General features: G+C 42.7%; 1 protein-coding gene across 11 annotated transcripts in view; it reads right to left on the minus strand.

Annotated features, from left to right (window-relative positions):
• kcnma1a (potassium large conductance calcium-activated channel, subfamily M, alpha member 1a) overlaps positions 1 to 21,557 on the minus strand; it is a 121,039-nt gene that overhangs the window by 80,630 nt on the left and 18,852 nt on the right. For all 11 annotated transcript variants that reach the window (XM_028422657.1, XM_028422662.1, XM_028422656.1 and 8 more), the window contains exon 2: positions 9,868 to 10,035. In XM_028422657.1, the coding sequence (XP_028278458.1) occupies positions 9,868 to 10,035 (168 nt within the window). The remainder of the gene's footprint in view (positions 1 to 9,867; positions 10,036 to 21,557) is intronic.

Raw genomic sequence — 21,557 nt, forward strand, 5'->3', positions numbered from 1 at the left:
GGCCCAACCGGTCAACCAGTGATGCTGTTTCCACAGCACTCCACACAGCTCTCACCCACCTGGAAAATAAAGACTCATACGTTCGAATGCTGTTCATAGACTTCAGCTCAGCATTCAACACCATCATCCCACAGCAGCTCATCAACAAACTGGACCAGCTGGGGCTGAACTCCTTGCTGTGCAACTGGCTGCTGGACTTCCTCACCGGGAGACCTCAGACAGTGCGGGTCGGCAGAAACACATCCAGCACCATCATAATGAACACCGGGGCTCCCCAAGGATGTGTGCTGAGCCCCCTCCTCTTCACTCTGCTGACCCATGACTGCACGCCAACACACAACACCAACATCTTTGTGAAGTTTGCGGACGACACAACTGTGGTGGGTCTCATCTCCGGTGGAGATGAAACATACTACAGGAATGAGGTGCACCTTCTGGCCGGGTGGTGCAGAGACCACAGCCTCTCCCTGAATGTGGAGAAGACAAAGGAGATGGTTGTGGACTACAGGAGAGCACAGAGTCAGCACACCCCTCTGACCATCGACGGTGCTGCTGTGGAGCAGGTGAGCAGCACCAAGTTCCTGGGTGTGCACATCACTGAGGACCTCTCCTGGACTAACAACACTGCATCCCTGACCAAGAAGGCACAGCAGCGCCTCTACTTCCTCCGCAAGCTCAAAAGAGCCAGAGCCCCTCCCTCCATCCTGTGCACCTTCTACAGAGGGGCTGTTGAGAGCATCCTGTCCAGCTGCATCACTGTGTGGTACGGAGCCTGCACCGCCACCTGCAGGAAGACGCTTCATCGCATAGTGAGAGCAGCTGAGAGGATCACCGGCGTCCCTCTCCCCTCCCTCCAAGACCTCTACGACAGCCGTCTCACCCGAAAGGCCCTCCGCATCACAGGAGACCCCACCCACCCTTCACACCGCTTCTTCAGTCTGCTGCCATCAGGAAAGAGACTGCGCAGCCTCCGGGCCAGGACCAGCAGACTGAGGGACAGCTTCATCCACCAGGCTGTCAGGAAGCTGAACTCTCTCCCTGCTGCGCCCCACTTTCTCCCCCTTCCCTGACACCACCCCCCACCCCCTACCCCTACCACCATCCCCTCACCCCTACCACCACCCAAGATAGGAACTCTTTGTACCAGCCACTTTACCAAAGGAACTCTGTGCACCAGTCACTTTTTACCCTGTCATGTCACACCAGTCTCATATAAGCTGCTATAACTTAATCTATTCCTGGACTGTTACATTATGCCAACTGCACTGACTTGCACCATTGCATCTTTTGCACTCTCATACCAGTCTCAATAAGCTGTTATAAGTTAAACCATTCCTGTTTATATTATGCCAACTGCACTGACTTGCACTATACATCTTTTGCACTCTGACTGCATTGTGCCTTCATTATGTGCCTTGTATTTTGTGTGTGCCTCATTGTAGGTACATTTTTTACACTTTATATTTATCTTTAGTTTTTAGTTACATGTTATATGTTGCGGAGTGAAGAGTAACGCAATTTCGATTCTCTGTATGTTCAGCACATATAGCAGAGTTGACAATAAAGCTGACTTGACTTGACTTGACTTAAACAGAATATCATTAATGGTAGGAACACAATATTTCAATTACCTAATAGCATGGACTACTTGTTTAAGTGCTACAGCGGGTTTGTTGCAATTAGCTAAGTGATTTTGGAGCTCCTAACAACACACTTGAAGGGCAATGCCACCACAGCTGCTGCAACCGAAACACTAAGAAGTAAATTAATAAACTTTTTACTTTATGCATTTTGTTAGAGTTGTGCATGTTTCTTGAGTCCTTTCCCAGACTAAAGGAAACAAATGAATGTGGACTGTCGCCACAGTGTCTCAGACACATTGCCCTGTAAGTCACAGGCGAAGCTGATCTAATAAGAAAAAGGCAGGGAAGCCGGCTAAGTGAAACATCACTTTTACGTCTGCTCTCTTGACCTTTTCCTCAACAAAACAGATTGAGGGAGGGTGGGACAGACAAAGGGGCTGCAGTGAGAAAAGATGGGTGTGGGTCATTGGCTCTTTAGCAATAGAACGCAGGTGGCAAGTGGATGGGTTAAAAGATGGGGGAGTGGAAGAAAAAAAACCACAGCGATGATGAGTCATCCCACAGAGCATCTCAGAGTTATGACAGGCCTAAAGGGGGGCCGCAGGGGAAATCATTCAAGAGGACAAATTGACACCAAATCTTGCAGAGATGTAAAATTCTCCCTAGTGTTCTGCACATTTAAAAGCAACAGAATGTCGATTGATGAAGAGCAAAGGAGGGAGAAAATGTGGTAATAAAACTATGCCTGATGACAAATGTATCCTTTACACAAATTAGAGTAACAATTCATACTATAATTGCAAAATAATCAAAGGCTCTTTATTCATTTAATCAAATTTGCCTTTTAATGAATCAACCCTCTCTGATTTATCCTGCAGTACAAAATCTCAAGCCGAATTCTGGATATCACATGATGGTACCCTGTGCCTGTGCACGCTCAGATGTGCAGCACTATGTCTGCTTCATAAGTGATAACATATCGTGTGAATTTCTACCAACTGAAAGTATGCAGACGGATACCAGGCCTCCCTGCTGCGTTTCTTTCCTTCTATGACACCATGCTTTCCCCCTCTAATCCCCCCACACACTCCTCCACCTCTCTATGGTACGATTTATGTTCCTTATGTGGCGGCAGCCCAGAAAAACCAAGCCAGAGAAACTGACTAAACCAATCAGACCTGTAATACTAAATCAAAAACACTGGCACCAAAAATACCTCACACTTGCAGAGATAATTTCCCAGCTTGGGATAAGTTTCTATTCTATTCTATGGACATCCTGCTCTACCACCAGAGAGACAGCCACCCTGTAAAGATGGACGTCACCACACTTTTCGTGAAGAGCAAAAAATAAGCTCAAATTTGTGGCTTGTGCAGCTGCCATCTTAGCAGCACCTGAGTGGTGATGCCATTGATTATAGGGGACGTAATGCAAGTTAAAGTGAGTTGCATAAAGAGTCGCAACCATTGCAGTTGTCGCCAATTGCCAAGTGTGTTTGTTTATGTCTGTTCATGGAGGTATGGCCTGACTTAGTAGCCATTTGTGTAGTTTGTGGTACTTCTGCTTAAGTCTCATTTGTCAGCCCTGGAGGTTTCAAATCATAATAATTCCTTCTGTAAGTAATTTATTCATACAAAAACATTTTCATTACTGCTTTGGCTCCACAATGGAGCCACACCCATCACGCTCCTTCTGCTTCCTCCACCTCACTCTCTCTCTGCTGCAGTGCTTGTCCCCTGTGGTCCCTCCAGCATAAACAGCCATTCATCACCGTTTAGAGGATTTAAGTCAATGCCAATTGGATTGCCATCGACTGAACTGATAAATTATGGCAAATGACAAATGAATAAGCTGTGCCGCTGCAGCTGGAAGAAATGGAAAGGAGGCAAGGAGATAGCTTGGAGGTTTCAAAGGCCGCAGGGTTTGAGTTAAGGGAATAGGAGAGAACTGGTTCAGAAATTTCATTACAGAGGAACACACTGTTGAGAGTCATGTCACCCAATGCGGAAAAGAGGGGTGAAGAATTTGTCAGTGTCCACTTCTATCAATGTACGGACAAATTGGTTTGTGAAATGTGTGATTTCTGGAGAGATGGTTACTGTGGCCATTGATTTTTTGTTTGACACAAAACACTTTTTCAGACAGGCACTGAAGAAACAGATAGTTTGTGCATGTCTGTATATGAGGATGACTAAATAGACTGTCAGCAGAATCATACAGATCGTGTGATTTAAAGCTACAGTGCATGATTTTACAAGTCAAATATGCATTTATATGGATATGTAATGCTTAAAAATGAAAGCCTACAAAATCCAAATCTACACAATGCTGATGAAGCATGACAGTGTAGGTAAATCTCACACATTTCACACTGCTAAGCTTTTTCAAGTCAACCAGCAGGAACTGGTTTGCCAGTGAAGAGGGGCGCAACAAAGACCAAGAATGACAAAGACTGTAAGGCAGAAAAACACCAATGAACTATCACAGAAAAGCACTGACTAGAAGATCGATCCAACAATCATGGATTACCATTGGCATTTCCTTGTTTAAGTAACTAGGCACTGAAATGGATTGGCATTTTCCTGCTCCTGCACAGGTTGGCATTTGCAAAATGTTCAGAGCATGCTATGTATCTAATACATTTACTCAAGCTGAATCATATTGTCTTGGAATCTGCATTTTGTAGTGTTCTATTGTCTAACATTAGGGAGCCAGCTGTCATTTGTTTTTTTTTGGAAAATATGTATCTTACGTTACAAAAAAAACTGATGGCATCAATGGGATGTGGGATGTGGGCTGATGCTTGATTAAACTGGACCAATGTCACATTTTCTAGGTCACTCTCTTAGGTCCAAGCTAGATTAGCTTCTTACACAAGGTGTGGGCCACATACGCAGTGATGCATTGCTTGCGTAATGACTATAACTGCCAGAGATGAAGACAAAAATTAAAGCAACACTCTGGAAAGTTAAAGCAACACATACTTTTTACCAGTGTTGCAAACTTCTCATTAATCCAATGCTGCTAGAGAGGATAGCTTATCCTGCTGCCTGTTATTTTATGCAAGTATATTGTCACGAAGAAGCACAATGCATGAGATGGTGATGTGTTGACAGCTGTATCCATGCTGAGGAGTTTACTGACTGCAATAAATTAGCTCCACACACTCAACGGGAAAACGTAATTAGCCAGCAGACACACACACACACACACACACACACCGACTTCCACCTTAGAGCACGCACACAAGAACCACACTCACAAAGCATGGCGAAATATACTGTATTTAATCAGGCAAAGATCAGACGCACACACACACACACACGCATACATTCATGGGTAAATTCAGGGATGCAAACAGACTGTGGCAGTACCCAGTGGCTGTTGTTTAAAAAAAAAAGAGAACACAAATATGCTTATGCAAGCCTGAAGGGCTGTCAGTACAAAAATGTGCGCACACACATTAAGGTAAACACGCACCACACTAACATAAACAATCCCTGTCTGAAAAGTAGATCACTGTGAATGACAGCTGTTCTCTGTGCAGGAAGGAAGGCAATCCCGTGGAGTGTGAGAGAACACTTATTTTCTCCACAACAGGATGTTTGAGGACACATGGAAACACAATGGAACACACTCACAGTATCCTTACACTCTGCACAGTCTCACCTTAGGTACTGCCAAAACACACACACATACACAGTGTAAGCAACTGTTCACACATAAGGAGATAACCGAGGGGTAATCACAGGCAAAAGTATAAAGAGGGAGAAAGTCTCAGGAAACAACACTGTGCTTCCTGTCAGAGGCACGGCAGTTTTAATTTATTTATTTATTTTGCTGGATTTGATACAACAGCAGTTAGAATTCATGTGCTGTCACTTGACCGAGAAGCGGGACAGATGTGTTGTGATTGCAGATGATGGCGGTCAATATGCGGAGCGCCTTGCAGTGTGTGGGTGGATGGGTAAGGCAGAGGGATGACCATTGGGTTTAGGGAGCGAGCCATCTGAACAGATGGTCCCTGGTTGCCACCCAAGATCCCATTAAGAAAGATGGCAGGACTGACCTATTTCTGGACCCACCATGCCGTGCAAATCCACTGCGGCGAGAGATAGGGCGAATATCTACATTCAGAGGTTATAATCCTCGCTGTTATGGGATTACATACGTTGATACTATAGCATTAACGCAGGAATCAATTAGATAAGATGCTGTGATAATAATGCAGCACAAGAATTCAGCCAACTCATATTTCCAGCTAATCTAAATAGACGCTTCCTCGGACGTTGTGCCCTTGAGTGCTTAATGAGGTCTTTCGACAAAACAACTGGGGTGATACGGTTGTCAAGAAACTGATGAGCTATCCACTGCACGACCAGAGGTGCTCTCCTTTTCACCTTTGTTCCATGCAGCCGCTTTGTGCGGACTGCTGTCTCGCCTAGGATGCAGCTGGTACGTCATTTAGCTCCCGCTCTGCATCACTGATTTTTCCACCTATCAAACAATTAAGTTTTAAGCACATTGGGGAAATATTGTTTTCTGTTCCGTCTTCTTTTCTAAATATTGATGGTTAGACAGTTTAACCCAAGCTTGGGCTCACCTACAGTGGTAGGTAGGTCATGCGTGAACGAGGCAGTAAATATTTGATGAGATTATATTGTTAAGGTGGGTAAAACAAAAAGCCAGAGACCCACACACAGGAGCAACACAGGCTCATGCTCACAGTCTCCCCTACCTGTATTTTTACACAGCTCCTAAGGTGACAAATGGCTGTGTGTTCAGGTTAGGGGTCGCTAGTGCAGGTTATGATTACAGAATACGGGGCTCTTTGACATACGACCAGCCTGAAGAGGCAATGCATTATCAGCACCTTATCTTGTGATATCACATAAAGCATAAAGATAAACATAAATTTTCTCACAGGTGGCTCTCTACCTCCTGTTGCATGTCGTCTGTATCGTTAATGCCGTGAGCCTTTGTAGATTTGTGCTTGCGCGTACTGGCTTAGTGATGGGAATTCTTAAAACAAGGTCACTAATGACCTGAATGATCTGCTTCACAGGGAGCATGTCTGGTCCTAATGGTTATGCAGCATGGGAGGGTAGTATGTGTTCATTAAATTACTTTCTGAGCAGAGCTTTGGCAAAGTCATTAGGCACCCCTAACAACACAGGTCTTGTTCTTCTCATGTTAATTACTTCAGCCATGGATTTCTTCCAGAAATTACATTACAATACAAGTAGTAAATGGCTTTTCCAATGAAAGGATGGAGTCTAAGAAAACACTAGCAGTATAATATATTCCGAGACACTTGTTGTTGAGTCAGCAAGAGTTAGTTTTGGCAGATGGCAGGACTCTTCCCCAGCTGACAGGCATATTAATGACTGTGGTGGCTTTTAGGATATGAAACAATTTCAGTTTAAAGTGAAGAGTGGACTGTTATTTTCCATACTGACCAATGCTACCAATTTTTCTGTCCTTAAAGAGACAGTGCACCCCAAAAAACACTTGTTTCCTGTGTTTCGCAGTGCTAATTATCTAGATTGTTTTGGAGTAAAAGATTTCTGCCTTTCCTCCGATGGGGTGGAACCTGATGGCACCAAAGAAATAGAAGCCATGTCTCTTTGCAGAAATCATTCATATTCAGGTCATATCAAAACAATCTATGGATAAAACATGCGCTGCATCCCACAGGCATGCTATAAATATTTGAGTTCAAGGGAAACTGAATGCCATGACACACAGTCTTTCCTTATTAAATGATGGGATGCATCCCTCTGTCATGTTTACCTCCAATCCTATCTGCAAGCACAAACTTACAGAAACCTAAGACAGGGTTGCGTGGGAAAACAATATGGGGAATTCCATATTACTACGAGTGGTTACACATTGTCTTGTAATTCAATAAGCCTCAGGGTATACTTGATCTTTCACTAACACAGCCATGAAGGTAAACAATGAATGGGGATGGAGGTCTCTGCCTTCATCTCTTTACAGTAAAGATATAATGCCACTTATGTATGCAGGAGAGAGAGAGAGAGAGAGAGAGAGAGAGAGAGAGAGGGTGTTATTTCTGCTCTGCTTTGCCTAGGCAGACAGCCCCCTAATGTCAGATGACTGAGCGCCACTACACAGCAGTTGCTATGGTTACCAGCCAGGTTCTGTGTACACGGATACTCATCGCAATTTTGATCTCCAGTGAAGCACTGATGGAAGAGCGAGAGCCCTGTGAAATCACCTACCCACCTACAAGTGCACACACACACGCCTGCTTCTGTACCATGTATCATGTAGGTACTGTGTGTGTAGAGGAATTGTTGCATATGTGCATCTGCAAGTACTCCACCCACGTGAAGAGATTCACCTTCATGGAGCACTCACGTAAGCAAACACAACCTGCTGGGCAGAATTATCAGCCCCACCAGAAGTAGCACAAATCACAGTAGGTGATACACTGGGATATCTCTACGCCTAGAAACCCCCTTTAAAGCAAACGCTGCATTATTCCTCCCTGACTGTCACAAACACTCTGTTTTACTTTTCATCTGCCAGTCTGGCTCACGGTTGGCATGTGTCTCCAAATTTTTTTTTGTTCTCTTTCAGATACAAATATACATAGAGGGCAGATTGGGAGCACTCAGTCAGAACATAAGATGAAAGGAAGAGGGAGCTGTGTCCATGCCAGCAGAGCTGTGTGAGTGGGGAAGTGATGAAAGAGAGGCTCATTTAGTAAATTGACAGCTCCCTTCAGGATTCTTCATCTTCTGCACCATGAAAAGCCCCGAATCCTTCTCAACTCATAGTTATTCTCAACAGGCATGAGGAAACTGTCACATTCCAGCAAACATTAACAATGATAGAGTTAGTATTTCACCATCTCTCTGCCTCTCCTTACTCCCACTGCTGCTTTATTCAGTCCAGAGATGTGCAGCATACTCTTAATTCTCTGATACATGTTAGGCTATAAAGGGAAAGCTTGACAACACAGAATCATACATTTCTCAGCAGTTTGTTTTTAAAATAAAAGACTAAATATGTTTTCTCTGAACAAAAGTCCTATATCTAAATGGCCACAAACCCAATCAAACCACATAAAGTCTTCCACTGATTCAGGCAGCCAGAATGAGGCTAGCCGTTAAAGGCAGCATGCTGCTCATGGCCAACTGTCTTCTGCTCAATGGAGCAAAGTGGCAGACATCTTGCTAAGCTGAGGGGAGGAGCTCATCAGAAACCGAGCTGATGGAAAGTCAGTTTTTCATTTCAGTAATGCATTTTACTTCAACTGTGCAGTCACAGACGGCAGCACACACACACTTGTGAGGCTGAATACAATCTTCCTAATGACATTTGTACATGTTGTGTCCATTTCCTCTGGAACACACATGCACAGCAACAGGATTTAAGTGCAGGAAACCAAATTAGTCGTACATGATATTGTGTAATATCCATGTTGTGCAGGTGACAAAATGTTTCAAAAACTGTTCTACAAATGTGAGAGGGTGTGATGTTTTCTTGTAAGCTAGCTGCTAATACATCAGAGAAAAGTCAATACTTGGAGGTTGGATGGGGTTGTGCAAGATCTAGTTAGAGACATAATTTTTACCCACTCTTTACTGTCATTTAGTGCTCCCACTTCATCACGTTCACACAAGCAAATGTAGAGATGACAGAGTTTCTGAACATTTATTGTGAAACTAATACATCTTGTTCTGTAGACCGAGCTTGCTATTACACATTTCGATGTGTGACCAGGCTGATGAAACAGAAATGAGGATCAGCAAAGGGAGAGCCACTGTAATTTATACCAAGATAAGCCACAGTCACAGCCTCTTATCTAATGCACACCACATATGCTAACCCTTGTACTTGACAAATAAAGCCCCCTTACATACACACAAGCATGTATACACACACACACAAATGAACACACACTCATGGGGTTGAGCTGGCAGAGACAGCTAGAGTGTGCCGCACGAAGGCCATTACAGCGCAGAGAAGGCTGGACAGCCAAATAGCCAACTGAGATTCAATGGGGACAGCATCCGCTAGCATCTGTGGGGATCAAATTAATTGCCCTACAGTATGTCTCCTCTGGGACTTGTACAAAACAGGTGAGTAAATGTGTACATGGCAGTGGATTATAGTGTGGATTCATCTGAGGCTTGGGTGTGAAAAGCAGTTGCAGTCTGTTAAATACAAACTGCTGATGGGATGGCCACTTGTGTCCAAAAAGTGCAAATGAGTCTGTATTTGAAGTGCGACTACAAGAAGGATAACTTACTAGAACTCTGCCTGTGAGCGTCTGAGCAGAGATCATGACACCAGCCCAGTCTTTGACCGAAGTCATCCATCCCACTTCGCTGGCTGGGGCCTCCTCCTTCTCATCAGGACCTTTTGGTGCCTTGTCTGCTGCCGGATTGTTGGCAGGGTTGTTCACCTTCTGAGCCTCCTAGAAGAATAAGTAAGTAAATAAGTAAATGAAGGATGCTCAAATATCAGCCCATACTGTAAAACAACAGCCTGTGTGTGAGGCAACATCCACATTCACGACAAGCCCCAAACCTCTGAGGGGAAAAAAAGAACTGTCATTATGCTGCCATGATGGCCTCCATCTGCTATATATGCTGAATATGTGCTTTCAAATGAGTCTGCAAGTTAGATAACGACAGAATGTATATGTAGTCGCTCTAGTTGCGTTGCACATATGGCTCTGTACATTAATTGTTCCTCGGAGTGGAGAGTGTAAGGCTCTTGTTCTCGTGCGGGCCTTCTAATGTTCCTTCTTGTGTCCGACTGAGTGAGCAGTTCATTGACATGCTTTGCTTGGCACAGTCACTGCATGCAGCTGTTCCTCTCCAGCCATTCTCTCACTCCTGCTTTGACACAAGCAGGCACTCTGCTTCCCTGGCCTTCTGGCAGAAGAAGGAAATGAGTAGATTTCTTTTTGCAGCCTTTGAGGAAACAATATTCTATAATTACATGTGTGCACACATACACACACAAATGCAGAGTAAAGGTTTGTTTGTATGTGTCACCTCAAGTCTCATAAAACCTTGTGGTTAGGCCCAGCAAATGGCGTCTACAGAGAATCCCTGGAATTGCAATAACTTTTAAGCACCTTGATGTCAGCCTGTTGGTCCATTCCGAGGAGACAGGCTCATATTACCACAGGGCACACATGTAGCACTTGGAAACACATTTTACAATGTCCCTCTTTACAGTGACATCTGACAAGCAGCCATCAGAGCAGATTATGTGCTATGTCAACACAGTGAAATTTGCTTCTCAGTACTGTACATGTCAAACAGCTACAGTTGGTCTGGGTGACCCCATAACACAGAGAAAAAAAACTATGACGCACATCAACATGATTTATGCTTACAGTAAGTTTGTTTTTTGTTTTTATTCCAAAAACTGTGTTGGACAAAGTCACCAGAAGTCAGACGACCCCTGAGGTGACCAATAGGTGACCATGCGAAAAAACCAAACTGCAAATTCAAAGTAGTTTCTGCAGGGCTAAAAAGCAGTGCTATTACAGATGAGCCCAAGAGAGTGCTCTGTCCATTTCAAGAGGATTGTCTAGCCAAATTGGATTACATTTGATAATGATATGGCATGGACACAGCTGCCATTTTCCTAATTTCATTCCAACCCCATAACAATGCCAATAAACTGGCCCTAAAAAAGCCTGACTTAGTCATCAGGTCATTATCTGCTCCTGCCGTTGGGCCTCTCAGTCCTCCAGTGGGTGATTCAGTTACTTATGCTTTATATACTCATTAAATGACTTAGTGTCAGGAGACTCACTAACTTTTAAAGCACACATCAGAGTGTGAATTTGGAGCACTTGGTCTTGTCTTTGAAAAGACATAAGAAGAAGTCATTAAGAAAGGCAACTACCACATAGGTTGACTAAGCTAAGTTACCCTAAAATCACTCTTTTTGTGGCCTGTAGTGCCATTTATCCTTCCATTATGTCATTTAATAGAACAAGATAGCACTTGGCTTGTAGCACTCAAGGCAGTCATGACCTGTCTACCTTTTACCAAACTACTCTTTACAACCAGAGGAAGATGCCATTACAGCCAGACACACTGTAGAAAACTATACAGCCTATATCTCTAAAACCTGCCAACTCACACAAAACAAGAGTTATCAAACTGATTTATAGCCCTGAAGCCCATAGCAGAACATGAGTATTTTATTTTTGAGTGAACTGTTCCTTTAAGCCAATTAATTGCCTATTTAACAAGGTTAATTTCAATCTTAAACAAATGTTTTGCATTTTAAAATGCTATGAATCTTATTTTTGGTAATGTCCTCATATTTGCCACCACATAATCAATAACGCTCCCATATCAACACTTGTGTAAACAACACCTGCACTTCAAGTTCCATATCAGGTTTAAGCTCCAGCAACAAAACCTCACAGTGTTCAGTATCCTGCTGGATGGAAGCCAGAGGATATAGTAAACTGTAAATAGTTAAATATGTGTATCTAACTGAATGCCCAAGCTGCATGACTAAGATTCTGTTTTCTCCTAAACCCCAACCCCCTTCCATCATCCTCTGGTAATACGTAGCCAGCATGCGTCTCGCCTGTCACATGCTGCAAATACTTAGCAAAGTGTGTATGCATGCGGGTCACCGTGCACACTGAGGTCTAAGATTTCACTCTGACTGGCTGTGTGCCTGCTCGATAGCACTCCAGACATAGCTAGTCTGCACCCATCAGTTTCTTTTTATCCAGAAGGGCCCCACCAACCCCACGCTCCGCGTGCATCGTTTGAACCACAGAATGCACCACACCGCCCAGTACTACTGTATGTCATGCAAATCACGCCACACTGTAACTCACAGAACTTGTTTCTACCTCTCCTTGCTAGTGTTTCTTCCTAAGCATGCCTTCAGACATCTGTCAGATGTTGTGGTAAATACTGACAACCACATTGTCAATATTACAACAACTACCTTTATCAAGCAGATAAACAACAACATAACACAAATTGTTTTAATTGTACTCTGTGTGGAAACCTTCAAGGGTGATGGTCATTTAATCTGGGAATAACACAGGAATATGAAGGCTACGGTGTGTGTGTGTGTGTGTGTGTGTGTGTGTGTGTGTGCATGCGTGTGTGTGTGTGTGTGTGTGTGTGTGTATACGCATGAATAATGGATGTAGTGACAAACTGATGGCTGGGCAGATCAGAGGAGATAATGCAAACAATTTCTTCCAGTTCGTTTGAGTAGCCAATGGTAGACTGAGCTGAGAGAGAGAGAAGCACTGATGCAGACTGCTATGGGAGAATCCATCTGCCGGCTAAATATACACACCTGTGATGTCAAACTGAGAGGGAGACAGGAAGAGAGACAGACAGGCAGAGAGGGCAGCAGGCTGAAAATGTCTTTAGAACCAAGCGAAAGGAGCAAAATGCTTAAACATAAATCCCACATACAGTAACCAAAACCCTAACACATGGTGTAGAGAAATGAATGAAGGCAGGTAAGGATTTTCATTAACAGGCATATAATGTTGTAATCTACTCACACAAAAGGATGGGAAACAATGCGTACATTATTCAGATGACGGACTTCCATTAAGCCATTTTGTGCACAAAGGTGCACTAGAGTCAACCAGAGGAATGAAGGTGAGCATCAATATGTTGCGTCCAAGCTAGTGTCCACTGTAATATGCATGAATGAAGAAAATACAATCCTTCATATCCCCTGTATTTAGAGCAATTGCACATTACTACTCACTGCTAGTTCTGCAAATGGAAAAACACACCACACAGAATATATGATTGCATGACACACTGCAGCATTTGTCAGCAAATTCTCAGTTGGAAGCAGAAGAACAGGCCTTAGTGAGTGGTCACATGAGCTGCAGACAACCGGTTGCACACCTCCAACTTCTCAACAGACAACTTTACTGTACCCTGCTGTTGTGTGAGAATCTACTCACAACATGCTCAGCAGGGCATCAGATCGTGCTAGAAAAAGTGTAACTGGCAGACTTTAGTATTTCTCTTAGCCATAAATGCACTCTTAAAAAAAAACTTAAAAAAGAGAACCATAGACAACACAGGATTTAAACAAAAATTATATAATGTATTGATCACTGGTGATGCAATCTCATCATTTCAATGCACTTCTACACAAACAAACATGAAACGCGTGGTGAACACTGAGCAGATGTCGTTCTACAACTTTTTTTAAAATGAAACCGGTTGATGTAACACCTGTTTAATTTTCTGTTTAAAATTATGTAGTTCATCCTCCTACTTCAAGAAAGCTTTTTATAGCAAGGCAGATGAACACTGTTAATATTAGGATTGTACCAATTAACAGAGTACACAGGGGAGGCCTGGTAATAATGAGCAAGAGAGCAGAAGATAAAACATGACACAGGAAGGAAGACAAAGAGAGGAATCAACAGCGAGAAATCACCAGGAGTGGGACAAAGAGGCAGAAGCTATAGGGGGGGAGAAGGAGGACACCCTGTCAAACAAAGAGTCAGAGGAAGCCAGGGAGATAGAATGACAGGATAATACAGCAAGAGGGGGGAGGAGGGAGGGGAGATAATGACAAAGACACAAATTAAAGACATCATTCAGACAGGAAAACTGAGCAAACACAGGACAGACAGAGAGGGGTAACAGGGAAACAAAGATACTACAAGACAAGGAGGTAAACAGACAGCAGGAGAAACAGGGAGTGAGACAAGAGGCGGAAAGAAAAGACAGGAGAGTGAGACAGAAACATGCCCGTCTGACTCCGCTGATCTAACAGGACTTGGCTTTAACGCAGCTGTTCCTCTGGCTTTCGCCCGCATCACTGGGGAAAACTCTATTCCAGAGTGAGAGGCTATTTTTAGCTCCACCCTGGGACATGAAACTAGTGAATCTCATAACATGCTCTGTTCCCCCTGTTTGCTATTTTAATGCCAGTACAGTTACCCAGTGTCCCTGGGTTACAGATCTACACTGGGTCACAGCAAAAAGAAAGGGAAGAAGGAGGAGGAGTAACACAGGTGTTTCACATATTAATTCACAGGCACACATACACAGGTGCCAGGCTAAATCTGACAGCACCATGTGGAGAAAAGCAGCTTTTTTGTGGGTCATGTCTGTTGAACCATATAGAACTGTGGAGGCCAAATGTTGCAGGTTAATTACAAAGAAGCCATGAGAAGAGTGAATCAATTACTGGTATATTTCTTCTCTGCAATGGGGCCATCCACAGATTTAGTGTCACGTATGTTATTATAATTGATTTATTTTAAACACTAAAACAGTGACAAGTTAAGTAGCTTTCTATAAACAGTGTCAGGCTATATAGGGCAGAGGATTAAAGCCAATATGAAAAAAATGGTTACTTGAGGTGCCAAAAATGAGTCAGTACCCATAAATCTACAGCGAAAATGCCCCAATGAACAGCAGAAATAAACAGATTAGGTTTGTATTAATGAGTTGCACATTTATGTTACAGGTACAGTGATACAGAATTAAGGAGTATCTTTGTGTAGGTGGTGCCTGCAGATTTCACCGTGCATCTTTATTTTGCCTTACTGTGCCTTACTGTGTGAAACCCACTGAGGTACCTCTGAGCTGGCATCAGAGGTAGTAACATAGGCTGATTCATGGCTGTGTGAATGGGCGAGCTGGCACGGCAGCCACCACATAAAAAAAAAAACAAAAGACACAAGGCACAGCTTGGATTGCGTGACACTGGCATGTCCCTTAAAGCATGCACTGAGGCAGCGTTACACCAAATTTAAATCTGTAAGTTTTCATGGTGTGTGTGTGTGTGAGAGAGAGAGAGAGAGAGAGAGGGGGAGAGGAATTCAGATGAGCTCTCACTAAAACACATTATTATATTAATCCATCGAGATATCACAACAACATGGTTATCCTTATATCTGATGTGACAGCAGTGGTCCTGGAGGCCAGTGGCTTACCTAGGTTGCCATGTGTTGGAGTCAGGGATTACACAGGTACAGCTAGGAATGCAATCTGGTCCCCACCGTCAACAAAATGCTCCTATCATCACACAAATGTAATTTGCAGAGGCTGCTGCAGCTGGATAAATCTGCAGTACAGTGCAGCTGTTACCGTCACTTGCTATATGAGGAATAAATCCTTTGTTTTTGTTTGTTTTATTTTTTGAGAAATGGGGATTCAACTTTATATACTGTAAATAATGTTTTTATTATACATTAATGTAGGTTTAAACTATCCAAAATAATGTGTTAATAAATCTACCAGAGTCACTAAAAGTTTGAATCACATGGCCCCTTCGTGCCAGGCCTATTTTCAGCCCCGCAGCACAGAGCAGGATTAGACTATTTGTGGCCTCTGAACTAAATAGATGACATCCACAATATCGGCAAACACGAAGACAAGCCAAACATCTCCCCGTGTCTCTGCTGGACAGCGCACCCATCTGCAAAACAGGACAAGAATTCATTCCCCCAAATGGCTGCACTCCAAGTACACTATTTTGTCCCAGTTGTGACGTCTCCTGGGCTGGCAGAGGGAATCAATAGGACAGCGATGTGAAAAAGCATAACATAAGCCTGACATGGAGCATCCGTTCTTTCATGGCCCTCCCAACAAAAAGAGGGAAGAATAAAGATTATTAGTGTTGCTTCTTTATGACTGGAGGCAGATTGAAAAAAAAATCTTGAATGCACAGCCCTGTTGATTCATGATGCTGCACCGCACCTCTTCCATTGATACAACATTTCAAGCCCCAGTGGTCTGGGATAAAAATAGACAACGCAGTGAATTGTGGGAGATTGAAAGGTCAGCACTTGTCATCCGTAACGCCTTTGAGTTTTATCTTCTTAATGTCAGCAGATAATAGATGGCCACTGGCTGAAATGAGGGCACACTAAAGATGGGTCTTTATTATAAAAGAAACTCAATAAAAAGTTTTTCATCGGATGTAAAAAGCCTGGATAAAGAGCAGAGAAAATGAGCAAAATGTCCCTGTAGATGTTTGGCAGCTGCCAGGAGAACAAATAACACTGAGGTCTAATGTAGTTTTCTGTGTCGAAGAAATAAATGGCCTCACTAAAAAATCTATATCATCATTTTCTTTACACTGTAAGCAAGAGGGACAGCTGATGCCACATCAGTGAAATCCGCACCCAACAATCACCTCTGCTCCCGCCGGCGAACCCCTATAATTAACCATAAATGAGGTAAGCAGCTGTCAATCAGGCTCTCGGCTCTTCGCCTCATCGGTACATCTTTGCTTCCTCTGTATTAGACAGCAAGTACAAATAATGGCCCCTCTAATCCCCACAGAAATCGGACGTTAGAGAGATTTACAGCCTCAGACACGCACACCACGAAAACAAATAAGAGACAACATAATTACTTTAATGCAGATGGAGGAGTGCAAATTTAACAAATTACTGTGCAGAAGGGGGGAAAAAGTAGCACTAATGACCACATTCTCTTCCACGATAATTGGTCATTCAATTCACAACAGGTTTAATTTATATTTTTTTTTTCTTACCAAGAAGGCTTGTTACTATGGTGATGACACACACACAGGCTGACATTCTTGTTTTCTATGCAAATTAGGTCTCAATGGAAAAATGCATTTAATAAATAAGACGAACGCCTTTCTACGTGACTACTGACATGAGATGCATTTACACACATGATGTGCAGAGAGCCTGCGAGTCTTTGTATGATAAGAACATTCTACACACAGCGCGGTAAAATATCCAAGGCGTAGTCTGACCCAGACCTACATACCATTTTTTGAAAGTAGGTGGGATTACACCACAAACAACAAAACAACAACAAAACATCATGCTTGAATGGCGTCAGCCTTTATCGTACTACAGCTGCTCAGCCACCCGAGGCTAATTTCCACCATTTTGTACAACAGCTTAATGTACATGTGAATGAGGGCTCCACATTTCTTAAGACCTTAAAAATACCACAACATGCATTTAAAAATATTTTTTATTACAAAACCTAAAGCCTGATGTATCCTTGTCTGTCATCCTCACACTAAACGCTACCATGAAGTTTCTCAGACTGACACTGCTGTCCTTGCGACACTCTTGCTGCTTAGAATCACCAACCTCTATCTGTTCAGCTGCACCCTGAAGGTTGACTCTATTTTCTATTATTGCTCTAACCAACAGGACTTTCATTCATCCAAGGGCGCTGGGCAATTCTGTGTGTCCGTGTGTGTGCGTACGTGTGTGTTAAGTGCAATGATTGATTTCTATTTCATCTAGGGTTCGGTTTGTGTCGGCATCGCTTACCATACCTATGAATCAGGAGGTAATAGTGTGTCTGCCTGGGAGCTACACGCCCGTCTGGACATCCCCCCCACCACCACGGGGCCCGAAGGAGAACTCATATCTCTGCTAACAGAGATCCTGTCAACAGCAGGAACGCGGCTACAGAGGGTTCGGGTTAGGCTTTAATACAGCATGTGTTTTGAGCACATTCATTGCAGTGTAGCTGGCAGCTTTATATATCAGGTTTTTATAGAAAAAGAAGCAGAAGCACGACATTCTGCCAAAACATTAATTTGACCATAAGACTGTGAAATTTGTTGTTGCTGTTTCTGGTCTCTTTAATCATGTGTGTGCACTTAATAATATATACACAGCAATATATTAGAGTTTACTATTTATTAGGGTATTTTAAAATTAGGGTTATCAAATAAGTGAGACAGATGGGTCGGTCTTGCTTATTACAGAGTCTATTACTGTGCAGTCTGCATCTTCCCTGTAATTTGTGGGCATGTTTCTTGGCAACTTGCATCCACTGACTGTTGAACTTCGACCAGACTACTGCTACAATGTGAGATGATGCCTGTGAAGCATTTTCAAAATATCTTTCTACACCCTGCTACCACCCAAATTCTGCTTATCTAAGCAAATATAATCCCCCGTCTGGAAGTTAAACATGGTTAGGTAAGAAAAAACTGAATTGATTAATGGCAAATGCCAAAATATATCGATGATGTGTGACATTCTCAGTTCTGCTGAATCCTTTCATTATATCTTTATTTAACAGGCTATTTTGCAATTCTTAAAAAAATGATTTTCTGAAACAAGATCACTGTATGATCATTTTTTTCTCCACATACTTGCTGCTTTCACAGCAGTGAATGAATGTAAAGGAGGAGCAGCACAGACAACTACAACAACAACAGCCCCATCAAGCAGTCACCTGTCTTAACCCTGATCCCTCCACTGCCCTTAGAACGCTTTAATGAGCTTTCCTCCTAAATGCAGACAGACGGCTCGCTCTCTGTCAATAAGTGACTCAGTGAACAACAGACAGAGGAAATCGCAGCCCTATTACCTTCAGCAGAGGCAGAGCAGGCCGTTTAGGTGTTTTCTAGGAGAGGAAAACCACTAGGATGGAAGCTATTGCCCTAATTGGCTCCCTACTGTCTAACCTGCACTGATCAATGACCCCGCTCTATAAAGAGCAACATCCAGATATGACTGGCAGATTAATTTTTTAGCAGCAAAGAGGTAGGCAGTGCAAACAAGCAACTCAGGCCAGGATCTCAGCAGGTCAAACGTGTTTGGTATTAGATTTCCTAACTTGTGCGGTTTGAAGCAACAACCAATAAAAAAACATCAAGCTTATCCGTGCATACGGAGAGATGTGAGATGTGCATCCACAGATAACAGTGAACAGCAGTTAGTCACTCCAGAAAATGTGTAACTGCAGAACAACGTGAGTGGGAGAGGTACTGCAGTCTCTGCATATGATATGAATGACTAAGTAAGAGCAGTGCCTAGTGCACCAAACTAGCAGATGTGCATACCGGCATGTCAATGTTTTTAATAAGCATTTATCCATAAAAGAAACAAGAGCAGAGGTCCAATGTTCAAGGCAAAATCACCACAGTTTACATGTTGACTGCTGCCTGTGTTAATACAGTTCATGGAAAGGTGTTGGTCAGGTGCAGCATGGTAGCCAAGAATGTGTTGGAGAAGCTTGTTGATGATCCGTTTCTTTCAAAAATGACCTAACCAGGTTTAAAGGCCTAGGAATTTGTTGTTCCAGCAATCCATCCATCAACATACTTTGATGGTCCCATGAGGAATACACTTATCCAGATCACTGTGGAACATTAGTGTTTTTTCCAATAAGAAGTGACTTTTTGAAATCTACTTTTACACATTAACAGGTCAGGAGCCTCCATTTTCTATTGCCACCATCTTTTGATCAATGCTCCTCTTTCTATCATCCAAACACACCACTATTATACAAATGCACATGTATAACCACAGGTCCCCTAATCTTTCCATTCTCCACATTTTCTTTTCTCCTGCCAGTATCATCTCCTCTCTCTACCTATTCACCTTCTCTGTCTCTTTTTTTCGCTCTCCCCTCTCTTTTCCACTCCACTCCACTCCACCGGCTTAAGAGAAGCCTGAAGAGACCAAGGAGATTAGGCTCTCTTTGCTTGAGAGACAGGTCTCATTACCTTTATCTTGATGCAGTAATACGCTCCAATCTTTCACTGATGCCAGTCGATGCACAGGACTGTATGAATATTTATTTAAATTAAAGCTTAAGCTATACATTTGATGTGAAACGAGAGAGAAAGGTTTGAAGTTTAATCACTTTTCCTGGTTAATTGTTTGGTAAAGTGAAAAGGACAAATTTGGCTAATGGCAAGCATTAACCAAAGCGGGATTTAAAGTCTGAAAATGTGTGGATTAGAGCCACAAACTGTATTACACAATACAGGGGTCACCACTGTAATTTGGCAAATGTTTTTGTTAAAGGCAGTAAAAACCTATCATCTATTCCTAGATCTGACTTTTATAGATATTTACAGCTTTGCAGTTTGTGGCTTCTCATTGCAAATGCTCTCCCTCCCACCCGGAGTTCTTGCTAGACTGTATACTTAAACTTAAGTCCAACACAAAGCAGGTTATAGGTAGACTTTACAAACTCCTCGGCTCACATGATCAGCACCTTTAGAGCAGCTAAAAACTAAGTGGGTAGAAGATTTAAAGGAACAAATCTCACACACAACTTGGCAGAAAATCATTCACAGGATTTACACACCTTCAATATGTCAGCGGCACACTGTAATTCAATTTAAGATTGTTCATAGATTGCTCCGGTCAAAGGTCAAATTGTCCAAGATCAGATCAAATGTGGACCCTGTGGGCGACACATGTGAGATCCTGCAGACCTACTCCACGTGTTTGGGACTTGACCTAAACTGTTGCATTTCTGGCACGTTGAAGCTTAAGATGTTGAAAGTTTAATTCAATCCATCTTTAATGACTGCTCTACCACAGAATATATATAATAAACAGCAAGGAAATATGTTGGCAGGACCCTCACCCTCTATCACCTAATCACATTGGGTTAAGGAGGTTATGACAAACTATCAAACCTAAATAAGATCCTCTATCCAAGGCTCAATCAAAACGTTCTATGCGTCGTGGCAGCCTTTCTTGACATTTTTAGGAAATATTAAAAGGCAGAGAACCTGAGATAATGAGGGAAAACCCGGACTTCTTACTCAGCTAGGGGAATGACATAAGTCTGATTTTGTTTTAAGTGGTACAGGCAGGTGCGGGGTGTTCAGATCGACTCAGGCAGGTTTGTTGATGCAGACCTGAGTGTGTCGTTTTTTGCCCTTTTTTTTCATTTTTCTTTTTTTTATAAACCTGCTTGTCATATGGCTGTTTTTTTGTAGTTGTTTCTGTAATCTAAAAAACTGCAAATAAACAGACCTTGAACAAAAAATAAAAAGGCAGTCATCTGAGCCTAGTGATTCAGAGACTTGCCCTTGATTTGAGAACAGCTCAGAGGCTAACAAATGGAAGTGCAAATGATTTTCTAACTCTAGGCTCATTTAATCATTTTAAATTTAGATCTCACGCCTCCCACTGGGGAAAATAAATCAGCTTCCTTCATACAGAATTTGCATGTTTTAACCCTGGAG

Source organism: Parambassis ranga, chromosome 15 (assembly GCF_900634625.1).
Source record: "Parambassis ranga chromosome 15, fParRan2.1, whole genome shotgun sequence".
Taxonomy (NCBI): Eukaryota; Metazoa; Chordata; class Actinopteri; family Ambassidae; genus Parambassis; species Parambassis ranga.